The sequence below is a fragment of the Botrytis cinerea genome, chromosome 9 (genome assembly GCF_000143535.2).
Source record: "Botrytis cinerea B05.10 chromosome 9, complete sequence".
NCBI classification, from domain to species: domain Eukaryota; kingdom Fungi; phylum Ascomycota; class Leotiomycetes; order Helotiales; family Sclerotiniaceae; genus Botrytis; species Botrytis cinerea.
In genome coordinates this window covers 2,449,853-2,465,294 of record NC_037318.1, presented here as the reverse complement: position 1 = coordinate 2,465,294, position 15,442 = coordinate 2,449,853, and the positions used below count along the sequence as shown (strand labels likewise).

At 42.0% G+C, this 15,442-nt stretch overlaps 7 protein-coding genes across 8 annotated transcripts; 4 read left to right on the top strand and 3 right to left on the bottom strand.

Annotated features, from left to right (window-relative positions):
- Positions 1-1,089: 1,089 nt before the first annotated feature.
- BCIN_09g06980 (hypothetical protein) lies at positions 1,090-2,744 on the top strand. Its single transcript, XM_024695337.1, has 3 exons — positions 1,090-1,777; positions 1,907-2,257; positions 2,344-2,744. The coding sequence occupies exons 1-3, from the start codon at positions 1,175-1,177 to the stop codon at positions 2,419-2,421; spliced, it is 1,032 nt and encodes a 343-aa protein (XP_024551131.1). The 5' UTR covers positions 1,090-1,174; the 3' UTR covers positions 2,422-2,744.
- A 207-nt stretch (positions 2,745-2,951) lies between these two features.
- On the top strand, positions 2,952-3,990 carry Bcrib7. The gene has a single exon (XM_001553161.2). The coding sequence runs from the start codon at positions 3,076-3,078 to the stop codon at positions 3,919-3,921; it is 846 nt and encodes a 281-aa protein (XP_001553211.1). The 5' UTR covers positions 2,952-3,075; the 3' UTR covers positions 3,922-3,990.
- A 483-nt stretch (positions 3,991-4,473) lies between these two features.
- Positions 4,474-7,702, bottom strand: BCIN_09g06960 (hypothetical protein). The gene is made up of 3 exons (XM_001553162.2): positions 6,681-7,702; positions 6,319-6,620; positions 4,474-6,268 (listed from the first exon to the last, which is right to left on the bottom strand). Exons 1-3 carry the CDS (start codon positions 7,681-7,683, stop codon positions 4,709-4,711), a joined length of 2,865 nt encoding a protein of 954 aa, XP_001553212.2. The 5' UTR covers positions 7,684-7,702; the 3' UTR covers positions 4,474-4,708.
- A 196-nt stretch (positions 7,703-7,898) lies between these two features.
- On the top strand, positions 7,899-9,252 carry BCIN_09g06950 (hypothetical protein). Its single transcript, XM_001553163.2, has 3 exons — positions 7,899-7,992; positions 8,061-8,436; positions 8,494-9,252. Exons 1-3 carry the CDS (start codon positions 7,957-7,959, stop codon positions 9,102-9,104), a joined length of 1,023 nt encoding a protein of 340 aa, XP_001553213.1. The 5' UTR covers positions 7,899-7,956; the 3' UTR covers positions 9,105-9,252.
- Positions 9,253-9,328: 76 nt separating this feature from the next.
- On the bottom strand, positions 9,329-10,405 carry BCIN_09g06940 (hypothetical protein). 2 transcript variants are annotated; one of them, XM_024695335.1, is made up of 5 exons: positions 10,365-10,405; positions 10,029-10,235; positions 9,844-9,932; positions 9,401-9,784; positions 9,329-9,343 (listed from the first exon to the last, which is right to left on the bottom strand). In XM_024695335.1, exons 1-3 carry the CDS (start codon positions 10,365-10,367, stop codon positions 9,888-9,890), a joined length of 255 nt encoding a protein of 84 aa, XP_024551130.1. In that variant the 5' UTR covers positions 10,368-10,405; the 3' UTR covers positions 9,329-9,343; positions 9,401-9,784; positions 9,844-9,887. The 2 variants fall into 2 exon arrangements, with proteins under 2 accessions (XP_024551130.1, XP_024551129.1); XM_024695336.1 differs by having other exon boundaries at positions 9,329-9,784.
- A 135-nt stretch (positions 10,406-10,540) lies between these two features.
- Positions 10,541-12,169, top strand: BCIN_09g06930 (hypothetical protein). The gene is made up of 2 exons (XM_024695334.1): positions 10,541-10,669; positions 10,720-12,169. Exons 1-2 carry the CDS (start codon positions 10,659-10,661, stop codon positions 12,080-12,082), a joined length of 1,374 nt encoding a protein of 457 aa, XP_024551128.1. The 5' UTR covers positions 10,541-10,658; the 3' UTR covers positions 12,083-12,169.
- Positions 12,170-12,466: 297 nt separating this feature from the next.
- BCIN_09g06920 (hypothetical protein) lies at positions 12,467-13,554 on the bottom strand. The gene is made up of 3 exons (XM_024695333.1): positions 13,259-13,554; positions 13,108-13,161; positions 12,467-13,041 (listed from the first exon to the last, which is right to left on the bottom strand). Exons 1-3 carry the CDS (start codon positions 13,325-13,327, stop codon positions 12,910-12,912), a joined length of 255 nt encoding a protein of 84 aa, XP_024551127.1. The 5' UTR covers positions 13,328-13,554; the 3' UTR covers positions 12,467-12,909.
- Positions 13,555-15,442: the final 1,888 nt, after the last annotated feature.

The following is a 15,442-nucleotide window of genomic DNA, read 5'->3' as shown; positions in this document are numbered from 1 at the left end:
CTACCAAATGGCCGCTGTCTACACGCCTTGAAAATGCAGTGGTGGCAAAAATATCCCGACTGTGGTCCAAGATGTAGTGGGTTGAGGAAATGCGAAAACATCCACAGATACATATTGGAGGCTTCTTCCTTATTCTGTCTGCTTGTTTGTATTCTGTCGAATTTTCTGGGATATTGTCCTATCAAGCAGCCAGTGCCAGTTGCTCTTACCACAGAGACCTATTGATGGGTAACTAGAATTAGAAGACTGAAGTTACTTATTATTTCCAAATCCTACTTGTATCAAGAACATTCTTATGAATCTAGGACTTCAAATCATCGCCTTCGACGCCCACATACATAAAAATCATTCTACCTAAGTATCTACATTAAAGTATGGGAATATCACCCTCGTAATTTAAGATCAACTACTCTAAGGTGTTGTCAAATATCTAAGTGCAATAATTATGCCTAGCACATAGAACTCATTTGGCGACACGAAGAGAAATATCAACGGACGGAGGGGTGATCTAATTCATGAAATATTACTGCCTTGCAGATGAATAAGATTGACATGAATAGAAAAGCTGATAAGCTAGATAACTATAAAAGCGACAATAAAGTCGGGGAAAAAAGTAGAAAAGAGGCTGAAGAAAAAAGGGGGATGGAGGATCTGGCCGTGGGAATGGGAGAAGCAGTTGATGACCTCGCCTTGCAAGTTAGAGCACATTGCAATTTGAGTTGTGGGTTACGGGGGGGATGTGAAATTATGGAAAAGACCATGGACTAGTCGTTGAGGATTTGTACCTAACAAAAACACCATCTCTAATATCATCTCTAAATCTATCTGATTGTTCACTTGCTGTTTGAGTAACTTTTTCTCTAGATTTAACTCGACACTGCTTCGACAGATGATTTCAATTTCAGTGTATGCCGATACGAAAGAGTCAGAACGGTGACTGTGAAATTGAGCTATCAAGTATGTTCTTACATTATTTAGCATATCGTAAATGTAGTGTTGCCTACTTCGCTGACATCAGATGAAATAAACTGGATGACTGGGGTGAGTACAGTAGATTATGAAACCCCACTTAATCTCAACATCTTTTTCGGTGCCAACTCCAAAAATAATTATTCCAAAATCATTCCGTTTCCCAGACAAAGCCATCTCAACCCCCATACCCATTCCAAGAAACATGACCAAATTAATCGTCATCATTGGTGTGACTGGCAATCAAGGGAATTCTGTGGCCCAAAGGTTTCTTCAGGACTCCAACTACAAAGTCCGCGGTATAACACGAAATACTACATCTGCCCAAGCTCAATCGCTCTCCGCGCAAGGCGTTGAGATCGTGGAAGCGGACTTAGATGATGTAAACTCTTTGATCTCTGCATTTCAGGGCGCGCACCTTATTTTTAGCGTCACAAACTACTGGGAACCTTTCTTCCGTCCCGATTGTCGTCAAAAAGCTCAGGAGCTTGGAATCTCGTGCCGGAAATATGCTTACGATGTTGAGTATCGACAAGGAAAGAATATCGCTGATGCCGCTGCTCACTCAAGTGTCGTTTCAGGACTTGACGCAAATGGGTTCATTGCAAGTACGTTAAGTCATGCTGGGAAATCTAGTAAAGGAAAGTTTACGGGAGTGTATCATCATGATTCAAAGGCTGATATCTTCCCTTATTATGTGAGGGAGAGATATGGAGGCGAAGGGGAATTGGCTGTAAAAATGAGTTGTGTTATGACGGGCTACTTTACTAGTAGTTATAAATTGGCCATGAAAAGTTTTTTGGGGAAGGTTTGTTTCTTTGTTCATTCATCTAGATATCACACAACGTTTCAACATCGCTATCTTATTATTATTGCCTCCATAGCTGAACGTGGCCATAGGAGGGGAAAGATCACCGGCTAACATGATACTGAATAGCAACCCGACGGAACCTTCCAAATGAGTTTCCCAACAACACCGGATAAAGCGGTTCCTCACATTGCCATAAACAGTGATCTTGGTTCTTTTGTTTATGCCGTTTCGCAACTTCCACCTGGTAAAAGCTACATGGCATGTGGTAGTAATTGTTCCTGGAGCGAGTATATTCGTCTGTGGAGTGAAACGACTGGAAAGGTTGCGACATATAGACAATGTACAGAAGATGAGTTTGTAGGACGAGAACAAGATAAAGCTTTCGGAGAGGAATTGTATGCTATGTTTGCTTATTCTAGCGACCCGGGATATGATGGAGGTGATAAGACATTGTGGATGAAGGAGGATATTGAGAAGGTATGTAAAATTTATTTTTTCTTTGGGGGGGAGGGAGATGAAAGTAGCGAGGAACAAGAAATCGGGCGGCTAATCTGACTTTATAGGCTGGGGTGAAATGCCCTATGACTACTTTGGAAGAGTGGATGAAAAATGAGGACTGGACTGCTGTGTTCGAGCAGTAACTGAGGCTCAAAACGTTTCTGGCGATTGGCCGGAGATCGCGCAGATGGGACAAAAAGCGAATAAGATCAACAATACGGCAAATGACTTCAATATTGAGGAAAATACAAGGGAGATACATCAGAAGTAGCTCTAGAGCGACAAAGCAAGCGCTGCCAGAATGTTCAATAGTCTGTCTGGACTGCAATCCAAAAACCAAAAATCTACAGATGTCTAGTTCTTTCTGATTCTTACATTATTTGAAATGATGAAATCATGAAATTAACAATGGTATCTTCAAAACCTCAAATTAGATTTTTACATTGAATTCTAGCTGATCATTGCAAACACTGTGCTGCGCCGTCTGAATCAAGCACCGCGTCAAGATTGCGCATATATTTGTGCTCCCACCAAAAGAATGTTTTTCGCATGTAGCCATAGCCGAACTTCAGGGGAGTAGCTGTGATTTACATATGAAATAACCCATCTTAGTCACATGACCAATATGCCTTAGTTCGATCCAGCGAGTTCCTGTTTTCACGTGCACAAACTCGACGCAAATCACGCGAATGTGATCTTCTTGACATTACTCTTTCTAACACACTATCTGTAATACATCAAGACGAAATTATCATTCTATTCACTTCATAATCAGATCGTCAGGTCATCAAAGTACAATGTCTTCAATCAGGGACGTTCTCCGCTTCCCTGCAAGTGATCGCGCCCAAATAGATGATTACCTACCATCCAAAAGTTCTATTATAGCTGCTCACTTAAAGTCACTTCCACATACAACACTCACATTTGCTACCTCCATGGACTCCCAGATTACCATGCGTCCCGGCATTGGTTCACCCTTATCTGGCCCGGCGTCAAAGGCGATGACGCATTACTTGAGATCAAAGCATGATGCTATATTAATTGGTGTCAATACAGCAATTGCAGATAACCCAAGTTTGAACTGCAGGATAGAAGGGGTTGGAGGTTATGGAGGAGGGGAAAATCTGAAGGGGCAGCCGAGACCGGTTATAATTGACCCCAAAGGTCGATGGAATTTCGGAGAGGACAGTAAAATTTTCGGATTGGTTAAGGACGGCAGAGGCAAAGCTCCTTGGATCATTACTGCCCAACAGGAAGATGAGATATCATTTGAAAAGAAAGATTTGCTAAGAGCAACGAGCGGGAAGTTCATACATTTGTCGCCGGACAAAGAAGGAAGGTTCTCCTGGCAAGATATTTTGGAAGCGCTCTGGAAAGAAGGTATCGAAAGCCTGATGATCGAAGGAGGAGCTGGAATTATTAACGACATGTTAGCTGAAGGTCAAGTATTTATAGATGGAGTTATAGTAACTATAGCACCAGTATGGCTTGGGAAGGGGGGTGTTGCTGTTCTTCCGGAAAGGGAAGCCCCGGGAAACGAGACGTTTCGGTTGAGAGGAGTAAAGTGGATCCCCCTTGGGGAAGATGTTGTTTGTTGTGGAAGGGTTACTGATCTTCTACGCGAATCCCCTGTCACTTTGTAACTTCTAGTCGAAATGAATATCCATGATTTCGGGTTCCATCCGCTCAAAGCACAATACCAGTTCCTTCCATCTGGCTGTTCATTTTCTCACTATGATCAAAATGTGCTGGGTGCAATATATCGTGATGATGTGGATGGTGATCTCCTTGTCTAGGCTTTCTATCATACTCCAGGTATCAGTTTCAGAAGACAACGGATATTTTCGCATGTTTAACAATTTAAGGTGTCGAAGAGTGACCCGCGATTGTATGTGTGAGCGGGATGTCTTCGATGACAAGGGCTACACATTTTCTATCGCGGAACACACGACCGAGAATTGATGTACTGCGGAAATCACTCTACATGTTCATTAAAAGGGAGCGATAGCTAATCATTTTCTCAAGGGTAGTTTTCGACCGAGAAGAAACTTGTACGCTGCCCACGCCTTCTGATTTCAATTCATTCTATAGAAAATAAGCCGCACAACGCCCGTAATTGATCGCAGCATGATAAAAAGTCTCACATGAGGCAACGTATCAGTGGTACAGAGCTAGACGAAAATACCTTGCTAGCTTGCGAGGAAGTTGCATATCTAACATTTGAGTTGGTTGTATAGTATTTAGTATGAGTGTTTACAAGTAACATCTAGTATGTACCTAACAGAGGAGTCCTGTCGTGTATTCAAAAGACCGACAGCAATGCTCGCCATGTTCTCCTTTATGACTCCAGATCCCATTTTGCTTCATAATTTCATATATTACAGCTTTTTACAATGTTTATAACCATGTAACTTTAGATCCAATAAACAGTTACCATCTTCCGCTCTCAGAATCTTGAGGTTCTTGTCCTTTATTCAACGACACATGCAATTCATCGACGTCCTCCTTAACCGGCGCACTGTCAAATCTGGATTTCTTTTCGTCATCTTTTTCGTACAGTCTTTTCACGTCCAAGAAATCACTAGGCCTCTTTGGTATGTATTTGAAATCATCAGGGCCCAAGACCGGATCTTTTCGTTCTGGGAATGTTTCTCTCACCTGTCCATAGACACTTGTGAAATTCTTGATATCCATCAACTGTACCATCTTCAACGCTGTCTTCATAGTCTCATTGAATTCATCTTGATTTGGCATGGATCGAGATGTAAGACTCAATTCCAAATGTGAACCACCAGCTTTTCCTGCCTCGATACTTGTGCAGCATATTTCGTGATTATTGAAATTGTAAGTTGTCTTCTTTCTGTATTCGAGTTTGGCAAACAAATATTCAACATCAACACCCGATCTTGGCTTGCCATTCATGCGTTTCCAGCCATTATCAGTGCAAAGATGTCTAGCGAGGGGAATGACCAATTTCGGTGGTGTTTCTAGGGGCCGTTCACTGGTTAGATCTAGTTGGGAATTCTGAATGAAACTCTTTACAGAAAGTGCGGCTAATTTCAGACCATCCAGCCCACCATTTGATTCAGATTCATCAAGTAACATTCTTGAACGAATCATTCTTTGAAATTGAAGATCTGCTTTGAGTTCAGGGAGCATCAAATCCGCTGTCTCAGTGGAAACAATAGCATGAAGCTCCCGAAACTCTACTTCAAGAGATTCTCGATTGATGATGAAAGAAATCTCTATCGGAGGAAAGTCATTGAAAGCGGAAGGCCCAATTGGGACGCCATTTGGACATAGCGCCGATGGATTAGGTTTAAATTGCATAACAAGTTCCTGGTTTGCACTGTCAAACTGTCCATTTTTGATATGATCCGACTGAAATAGGCCTGATATGTTTGGTGCTTGTGCGGAAAATATTCGGATTGATCCATTATCCATCTCAGTCTTCAGGTTGATCATATTCAATGTCTTATCGGGGGATATCGCGGGTGGTCCCCTTGAATGCTCCATATCATTATCAATATATCTTCCAATTCGATGACCGCTAATATTGTGTAGAACAGTTCCGGCTTTAATCGTGGTAGAGGGCGAGTACTCATAAGACCATAAAAACTCGGCCCCTTCAGGATTGGCGCTCTTCTGGGGGTTTCCAGCTAGTTTCACGTCCACAGTGTTGAAAGGAAAGGTGTATTGACTCGTTTCAATCGGGCTATCGATGGCCGCAGACTTAGAGGTGGCTGTAGTCCATCGACTCCACGTACGAAGCCTTTCGTGCCAAGAAAGCTCACGCGATCCTGGATATCTGACAAAACCTCCAGGCAAGTCAAGTGTGGAAGAAGACTCGTTGAAGTCTCGCAACCCAACTTTTCTTGAATTGTGATCAGACCCATCGAAGCGGGCTAGATCTAGTAACAAGCGTTTTACTACATCAGCCCGTTTTGACAAATCTGTTTTTCTGTCGGTAATTATGGACGAAATTAGAAGCTGTGAATAGTTAGTGTATATAACTTGGAATGAAATTTAAGAACACTGACAGTCGGCTCTTTGTGTGGCAATCTTCTGATATCCGTTTTGGTCAATTCACCAAGTTTAGCCAATACTTCTGGAGTAAGAGTCCTATTCTCCCACCCTCTGATATAATGAGAAAAGCATAAGTCCTTCAACTGGAATTCCTCTCTGCTAATACTTTGTATTCCATCTTGGATCTCAGCAATAATGAGAGCAGCCTTTTCTCGAGTCGAGGTGATGCGGAGCACTTGACGAGGTCGATATATTTCAATCTTTTCGGGGTCGTTTAGATAATATCGCTTGATCAAAGATTCTATGTATCCCTGGGCTAAATATTACACTACATCAGCTGAGTTGTCGAAAGAAACAAAAGGCTGCTTTTACGTACTATTTAAAAAGTCTAGATCCCTTATCTGAACTTGAACTTCGACTTCACCTATTCCATCAACAAGTTCTGGAACTTCCATTTGCCAGCATTCCCTTAATATCCTTACCGCAATGTTTTGTTTGTAATTATAGGATGCTGGAGAATATCCCCGCAAGGGATTGTCATCAACTGGCTGGTTTATAGGGGAGATTTCTGGTACCCACGGAGTGGCTCGGAAAATTGCGTTCTCGTCGTATAAAATTCCAACACCGAGAGATGGTACTTTCCTCATTCTTTCTTCCTCTGGGTATGACTGAACATAATTCTTCAGCTGAGGAATCGTGAAACTTTTATTTAATAATTGTACGAGACCGTTGAAGTCGTCCCATGTTTGTATGGTTCCCTCTGTAGGTTTGCATTCATTGATATGTGCTTCGACATCTTTTGAAGATACAATTCCTCTTTCGCTTTGAAGTCTAGCTAGAATATTAATAGGTTCAGGTGCTGGACCTTCGCCAAGAGGACTCTTCTTCTTCTTCACCTTTTGAGATTTTGACATCAAATCTCGCAAGACGAGGACTTCAGCGTCCTTCCCCAACGCATCCACACCTGATAATGTCACACTATTTCCAACTTGTTTTGTTCCAGTACGTCCATAGATCTTAGGCTTATATTCTTTGATATGTCCTTCTGGCTTGATGTGTTTAACGCCGCGGCTTAATTTTGGACCCTTTAACACACCATAGGTCCTTCTTATAACGATGTCGTCCTGCCGTTCTGGTGGCCATTCTCTGGGTCTCGCTGTATCTGTATCCTTTTCGCTGGTATGTAACTCTGTTTCTCCATTGCTGTCCCATTTACTTCCCTGCGATTGAACATTCGACGTCTGTAACCCATTGTCTTCATGATCTGCATCCAATTCGGTAGAATACGCTCTCCGGGCTAGGGATGGTAAAGGCCTTCGATCTAATCGTATTTGGCATCTCAAGCATATATGCGCCGCAGATATATGTCGGCGAATCATGTATGCGGATTAAAAGTTCGTCGAGGGAAAGTTACAATTATCTCTTTTTCATTCATGGAAATCTTCATATTTTTGTGAGAACCGGCAAAGGCGGCCGACTTTTCTCCGCATTAGTTTTTCCGATCAAACGCGGTCGGTCGCGTCTCCCCAAATTAAGTTAACTTTTTCCCGCTTTTTAGGAAAGAGTGATAAAATCATAAAATCATAAACACTTAGATACATTCATAATATTAATTTTTCTTAAGAACGATCATACCCAAAAAGAAACTCAATATGCCAGCTAAGTCCCGCAGAGGTGGGCGACACGTCGTAAGTTATACCCGTTCTACACTTTCCATTTCTTCATGACCCCGCGCTTGACAGCTAACTTATCCCAGCAAATTAGAGAAGATGAAGAGTCAGAAGAAGAAACACCTCGAAACATTCAGCAACGCCGCCGCCCAGATCCAGAGTCAGAGGAAGAAGAGGATAATGGTGACGACGATGAGGATGATGCAACGGGTGAAGGTATGGGCTCGGATAGGGAGGAGTCTTTGGATCAAGTTGTGAAGAAATTGGTCAGATATGCATTGGCTTGCGAATTCCAGCGATTACCCATTACAAGAACTGGTATCAAGGAGAAGGTTCTTGGAGCACAATCTAGATCCTTTAAATCTATATTTGAACCGGCGCAAGAATCGCTGAGAATCATATTTGGCATGGAAATGGTCGAGCTCCCCGCTAAAGAAAATGTTACTGTTAAAGGTCGATTGAGTGAGTAACTTTGAACCTTTGCCTTGTTATGTTCCCACCTAATTTAGTTTCCTTCAGAGGAGGCTAGCAGAAAATCGAAATCCACGACAACTTCTTCATATATTCTCACCAGTGTTCTACCTATCGATTACCGATCATCCTCGATTATTCAGCCTTCCAAAGTTATTAGCCAGTGGGACGAAGCTACATATATAGGATTTTATACAACGGTTGTTTCTGTCATAATGCTGAGCCCCGACTCAACGATGACAGACAGCAAGCTCACGTCAGTTCTAAGAAAGTTAAATGCGGAAACAAATCTGCCTCTAGACAAAACAGCTCTCATCTTGAAGAAGATGATGCAACAAAATTACATAATCCGAACTATCGAAAGAAATGATGGGGAGGAGCTGATCGAATGGAGAGTGGGACCTCGAGGAAGGATGGAGATCGGTTCGAAGGGTGTGCAAGGACTTGTGAAGGAGGTTTATGGTGAACATGCTCCAGAGGATCTCGATAAGCGGTTGGAGCGTAGCTTAGGACTAGGGAAGAGGAAGACAACTCATGGAGAGAACGGAGAGGGAACGGAAGTGTCAGAACAAAATGGAGCATCAAGCTCTAGGAAAGTTTCCGCGAGGGGAAGGCCACGACGGGAAGCGGCTGATGAAGATGACCACGATGATGAATAAATAGTCGATGCATTGAACGGAACGGTAACGGCAGTTGTAGAGCGGGCGTTATTTTGGGAAGACTTGAAGGTTTGGCTGCGAAACGTAGTGCACATCTCGGGGCCACGGAGTTGCAGGCGCTGAGTAATTTGGGTCATTATTCGAGTCATGAAATACTCTGAAATTGAGTGACGGGGAAACCCCTTGATTCACATCACATCCAGAATTGTAAGGTGCGTGAGTATTGCAGCAAATTAAGTCTAAAATATCTTCACAATTAATCTTGACAAAGAAAGTATTCAGTGGTTTCCACTTACTCCAGGTTCTTCAAGTTCATCTTGGGCCTTGACCCCAATCTTGAGGGAAATCATATGCGCAATACAAGGCCAATGCATCATCATTTGGAAATTTCGAATTGGAGAAGGGGACACGCGAGAGATTGGGCTATTGCAAATGCAATGTCCGATGCGATATTTCTTCAATTGCACGTGCTCTCGCAGATTTGTTTATCCCCTTAAGAAGCTTCGTTATATGATATTAATCTGACTCCCATTATATGTATGCGCCATTAACACCATAGTATGACTCCTCGCCCATAACAATTTGAACAATCCTCCCCTGGCTCCGCATGCCGATATCATCTTGTCGTGTCCATGAGTGTTGTCGATATGCGGCATCTTATTTTCAATTTGAGGGATGCCCTGTGTATGATTAAAATCACTTCTGAACGAAAACGATACTACCAAGTCCTCGAACATACCTTTGCATTTCCCACAGGAAGATTCCATGCCCAAAAAACGATCACTAATCCTGTACCTCGGGGGGTTTTCCAACTGGTTGTATCATTTTCTGTTGAATGTTAGTCTCCATCTTGATTCGCACTTTTACATGTCCAATAACTTCCACGTCAAGATAAGAAGGGTTCAGGTGTACAAAATTACACACCTCAATCATATTTTTCCTAACAATCTCCCTCGGACTTCCCATTCCAATCGCCATGTAACTCAACAAAGGCGGGTGGCCTACATAAGAGGCATACGAATCTCTTTGAATATTACTCGTCCATTCGAATCTTGTTGTATCAGCATGGCCCGTTCCAACATAACGCTGCTGGAGTTGTTCGAGCTGCTGCTGCGCGCGAAGTTTGTCTGCCTATACCCAAGGACGTATCAGTAGTGCTTTTATTGTTTATGTTGGCATTATCGCTGAAAATGAATAAGAAACACGAGTCGCGAATGCCATGCGATCACGAAAACAGGATTGAATTGTAGAAAAGCTTACCATTCTGTGTTGATTGACAGGTTGTGCTGGTGAGAAGAATCAAGTCAAGAGATATCTACCAGTCTCTAAGTCTATTGAACGTTTACCCGGTCCGTCTTTCATCCAGCGGCCGCTAGCTCTAACGGGCATTATTTCCTAAGCTGTAGTACAATCACATCTGAGCAACTAACAAGATTGATTTCTTCATAATTGGCAAACTAAGCCATCGACATATCACTAAGAACTGTCGAGCCTACTAGAGTTGACGATTTTGGGTCCTCAATTGACTTTGATTCCGGCGAGGCGCATGTTTAGATGGTCATGGAGTAAGTCGGGACACTCACGTGACAGCGCGTTTTCCTGACCTATATCACAGAGATACATCATTTGAATTGAGACCGCAAGGTCAAACTTATCCTCTTACATTGGGCGAGCGTCTTGAACATGCGGATAATTATCGTGCCGATCATGAAGCTCTCAGAAAGACGCTTGAAAGTATCAAAAAGTTTTACGAGAGCCCCTTTGCAACACCACACACCACTGACCATAAGGATTGCGAGAGTTGTATCGGAGAGGATCGTCAAACCCGCAAGGCTTATTGGGATTGGTATCTTTCAGAAGATCCAGATCGTTGGTACTCTAAACTATTTGACTACAAAACAGAGTTGCAATCGATGTTCGAACAACCTAAAGTCCACAGGCTCGACGAAATTCACACAAGAGTCGATGATGAATTTCGGGCACATTTAAAGAAAGATCTTTGTGCACATAGACCGGATGACTCTGAGGATGTTGTCGAATTCAAGGACCGCATCGCAATGGAACTAGATCAAGGGAGAAATATCTCAAAAGTTTTGAATACTTACCTGACGGAATACATCAAGACATGCCCAAGTCCAGACCAGGTAGATTTTATCCTTCACTTGCACGATACTACAACTCATAAACAACGAATTCCGATTTACATCTCATATTACTGCAGCCCTCTGGAATCGGACTCTGTCAGCGTGCGAAACTACAAAAGTAAATATGCTCGAATGTTTGAGAATGAAATTCCCTATGATGAGGTTGTTGCCGCTATGAAGAAAGAGAGCGCTCGTACGAAGGATACCGAGATAGCACAGCTACAGCACCGCCTGAACGAACTTAACCTTGCACAATCTGCCCATCTCAAAGCAAAGGCAAAGAAAGCAGAGAAAGATACACTCAAATATCTACATCATCAGCAAGTGGAAAAGGAGAGTAAAGCGCTTTGCTCGTACGATGGCTGTGATGAAGATGTGGATCTATCCGTACCAGAAGGTGCAATACAATGCATCTTATGTGACTGGATTGCGTCCAAAGTTCCAGAAGATAGGGATCACAAAAGAACTTATTATTGTTCTCCTAGTCATGCGCTTCTGGACCATGAAGATCACGACAAAGCCGATCACTATTGCCTAAGTGCCCATTGGAAAGATTGTTGCCTTTCGGAGTTTAGTGCAGATGAGGAGGTGTCCCATGATGGGATGTGTTTGTGCAAAGTATGCATGGTTAGTGGACATAAGGCCCTTTTCTGCTCTGAGGAATGTTACGAAAAGAATTATAATCAACATGCCGCAGAGTGGCACACGGACGAAAACGCACAGAGATCTTTGGAGATTTTTAAGATTCCGGACGATTTCATAGTTGAGGATGTTGTTGATGACCCTGGAATAGAGAGTGGTGAAATAGTGGACACGGAGATGCATGGTGTTTAGAATGGGAGTTTTACTAGTCTTGGTGTATCATATATTATTGGGTCGTTGAATTCAAACAAATTTTAATCTTGAAGCTGCTTCTGAACATTTAGTAATTGAGGAGACATTACCAGAACTTCCTTCTGGCCGCCGAGCCCGAGGTCAGAACGATTAGCAGTACATGCGATTGAAATTCAAAAGTTTCCCGGGGGTGAAAAGACAAGTGTGGTGTTACATACTCTGCAAATCCCGTGCAAGTGCTACAGAGTATGATGCACTACAAGAAACCAATGAATGGTCAAAGGTAGAGAGCGAAGGGAAACCTCTCACAAGTATCATTCAACACATCTCAATATAGGTCTGTGACTGCTTCCTGAATTGAAATAGTATATTTCAAATCATCCTTGGGAACTCACTTGATTGCTTGTATATTGAGCTTGTTTCTTAATACAAACATGTGGATTGTTTTGTGACATTATATCCATTTTGTAAATCAAGCATTTCCTGATGCCTCTTTGAATTAAAATATTGAGCGCCACAGCTTCCAGCTCTCAAAATATGTATCCTTAGAGATACCATCTGTACATGTATAGATCCATGAAGATCTTGCCCAAATTTTATCCCTAGATCCACAAAAGCTGTTATTTTCAAACCATATCACAAGATCCATATTGCACGCAAGCCAGTCTATGCAATCCTGTATATCCGAATCCTATCACACTGTTGTCTGCGGTAATCCTTCGATCGTAGAAATTTCTACCCTCAACCGAATTCTACACAACCCTTGAAACATCTCTCTTAACCTCCTCGCTTGCCTTGATTTTCAAATAAAAATCCTCATGAACTTCTCAGTCTTGTTTCTCCAGTTTGAGGTGAATAGAAACACACGTGACGATTCTGCTTCCGCCCCTTGGCATAAAACCCAGGGGGCACTCAATGACTTCATTGGATTCTAAAGATCGCTTCGATAGATGGGACTCCTGAGCCAGTTGACAGCTGTCAGTAATCTCATGGGACTTAGTAATTTGCGCTCTGTTCATACTCACAATATGAGCATTGTTACTGTATGCTGTAATGTTTCCGCTGGATGTAGGAAGTTTCTTGAAAGAGTTAATAAGCATTGCGCGAGTTTCATGCGGATGGTTATGAGTGACTGTTGGATTATTGAAGCAGAATAATGAGGGAAATTTTTCTTACTGGAATAGGTATCCCGAAGACAGCCTGAAGAGCTGTTAACCCAAATATGAGGATGGACGGCGAGTACATTGTGAAGCGTAGATGTAGATCGTCGGTGCGAATTGTCGAATCCAAGTTGATACTTGTGGATGAGAGAGTGTTCTATCCGCAGTGCGAATGTCAAAGAGGAACCTATAAAGGAACAAGAAAGAAAAAAATCTAGGGGTAGTGCTGTCTTTCTATTATATTTCTTTGGGATATCTAGTTCGGATCGTGGTAATCAAGAAACTTTGCTTTCATTCGTTTCCTCACAAGTCATATAGCCAATCTATTGAGATCGGGAATGGCAATGTCAATTAATGTGGTCCAGCCTCTATTCTTTGTGTTTTGTATCACTAAATGAGATATCAGACGAAAAGAGTAGCAGTTGTGTAATTATATAACCGTGGATGCCACGCTGATGCACGAGGGGCACGACCTCGAACTCCACGGTAAGAGAGAAGAGTATCCGAATATGTATAATCCGGAGTCATGAAAGTATCATTTGATTATAACTTTCGGGCGTTACCCCTCTTTTAATATCCACACAGTATAGTATTAGCACTCAGTGGTGTAACAATACTACAAAATGAAATCTTTCATTACACAGAGAGATAAACTCGGATATAAAAGAGGGTGTTGAATAACTCATGTCATTTCAAGCAAACAGCACACACCGGCAAATACCACTCTATGGCCACTTACTTTCTAATTCCCGAGATGAATCTGGTCATACTCAGTTCAAGATCCTCGAAGCAAATTCGAAAGCACAGTGTGCTCACCACTCGGCTGTGACTTTTCATTTCTAGCAGCCAGAGCTATTCTGTGACACCGTTAAAGATATCATAAACTATAGGAGAGGCTTTCGTTGAAAATAAGAGACAGAATTCCTGAACAACAATCACTTAGTGGTGAAAAGGTACGATATAACAACTTGGTCAATATTGAGAGTATAGCAAGTCTTTAGCATCGTTCTGCTTGATATAAAGTTCACAATCTCCAGCATTATTTGTTCCACTCGACTTTGTAATCCCGAAGGTTGCGAATCGAAAGTCGATTCAAAATGCATAATTAATTTACATCTATCAATTCGATTCCCTTGTGTCAATAGGTCAATTCAAGTTGTTAAATGGGTAAATATATGAATTTTCTCTTAAGAGTGAATAACTATATTAGGTAATTCAAGTACTCCTATGATTTAACAATAGCTTTTCTGATCTAATAGTAATAATCCGCTTAAGTTGTTATCCACATCAACGTCAATTGTGCCAGTAACGGACGGCATGTATAGACATCTACTCTATATCTACAACTCAAATGTTCCTAAATGCTCGACCAACATCTATCAGCCACTCAAAGCAAAGACTCTATTCTATGGATCTACAAGCCCTCAAACTTCCACCATAGACAGCAAGAAACATACATGATTCTGATTACATACTCAGCGATTCTAAAACTTCCCTTCTACATTATAGGCGCCGATACAAATAATATAAAGATATGTTACCACGGAAGGCTGCGAAAAAAGAACAACCAAGAAATAGGAGCATACTATTCCTCCCACCTAAGCGATGTATATAAGTTGAAGGAGAGATATACAATCTCATAGTTTTTTCCGTATATCAATATCAATATCAATATCGACCTCAATAAAAAAACTCCATTACATCACATATTACACATCACATCTCACACGTCTCACAACAAGTCCATACAAATACAAATATAAACATAAACACAATAATAATCAAACAAGTAAAATCGAATCTCAAATTGCTTGCTTGCTTTGACAACCAACCAACCAACCAACAAATAAATAAATAAATGATAACATCTGAAGCTTGAAGCCATAACAAGCCCGAACGAGCACAAGCCCTTGCAGAAACAGGCCCAGCTTTCCGCAAACTGTCTCCTTCTTCCATCCCTCTCTCTATCCCTCTCCTTCTCTCCCCCTCCCCCTCCCCCCCTATCAAAACCTCCCCAATCACTCAACAAATCCCGCATTAACCACATCCATCCATCCCAATACCAGAGTCCAATATCCCAATATCCCAAAAAACCAAAGAAAAAACCTCAACCCGCATATAGCATATAGTATATTCAATCCCCCAACTCCCCAACCCTTCCATCCCTCCTCCCTTTAGAATCCACCGCCAATATTCCCCG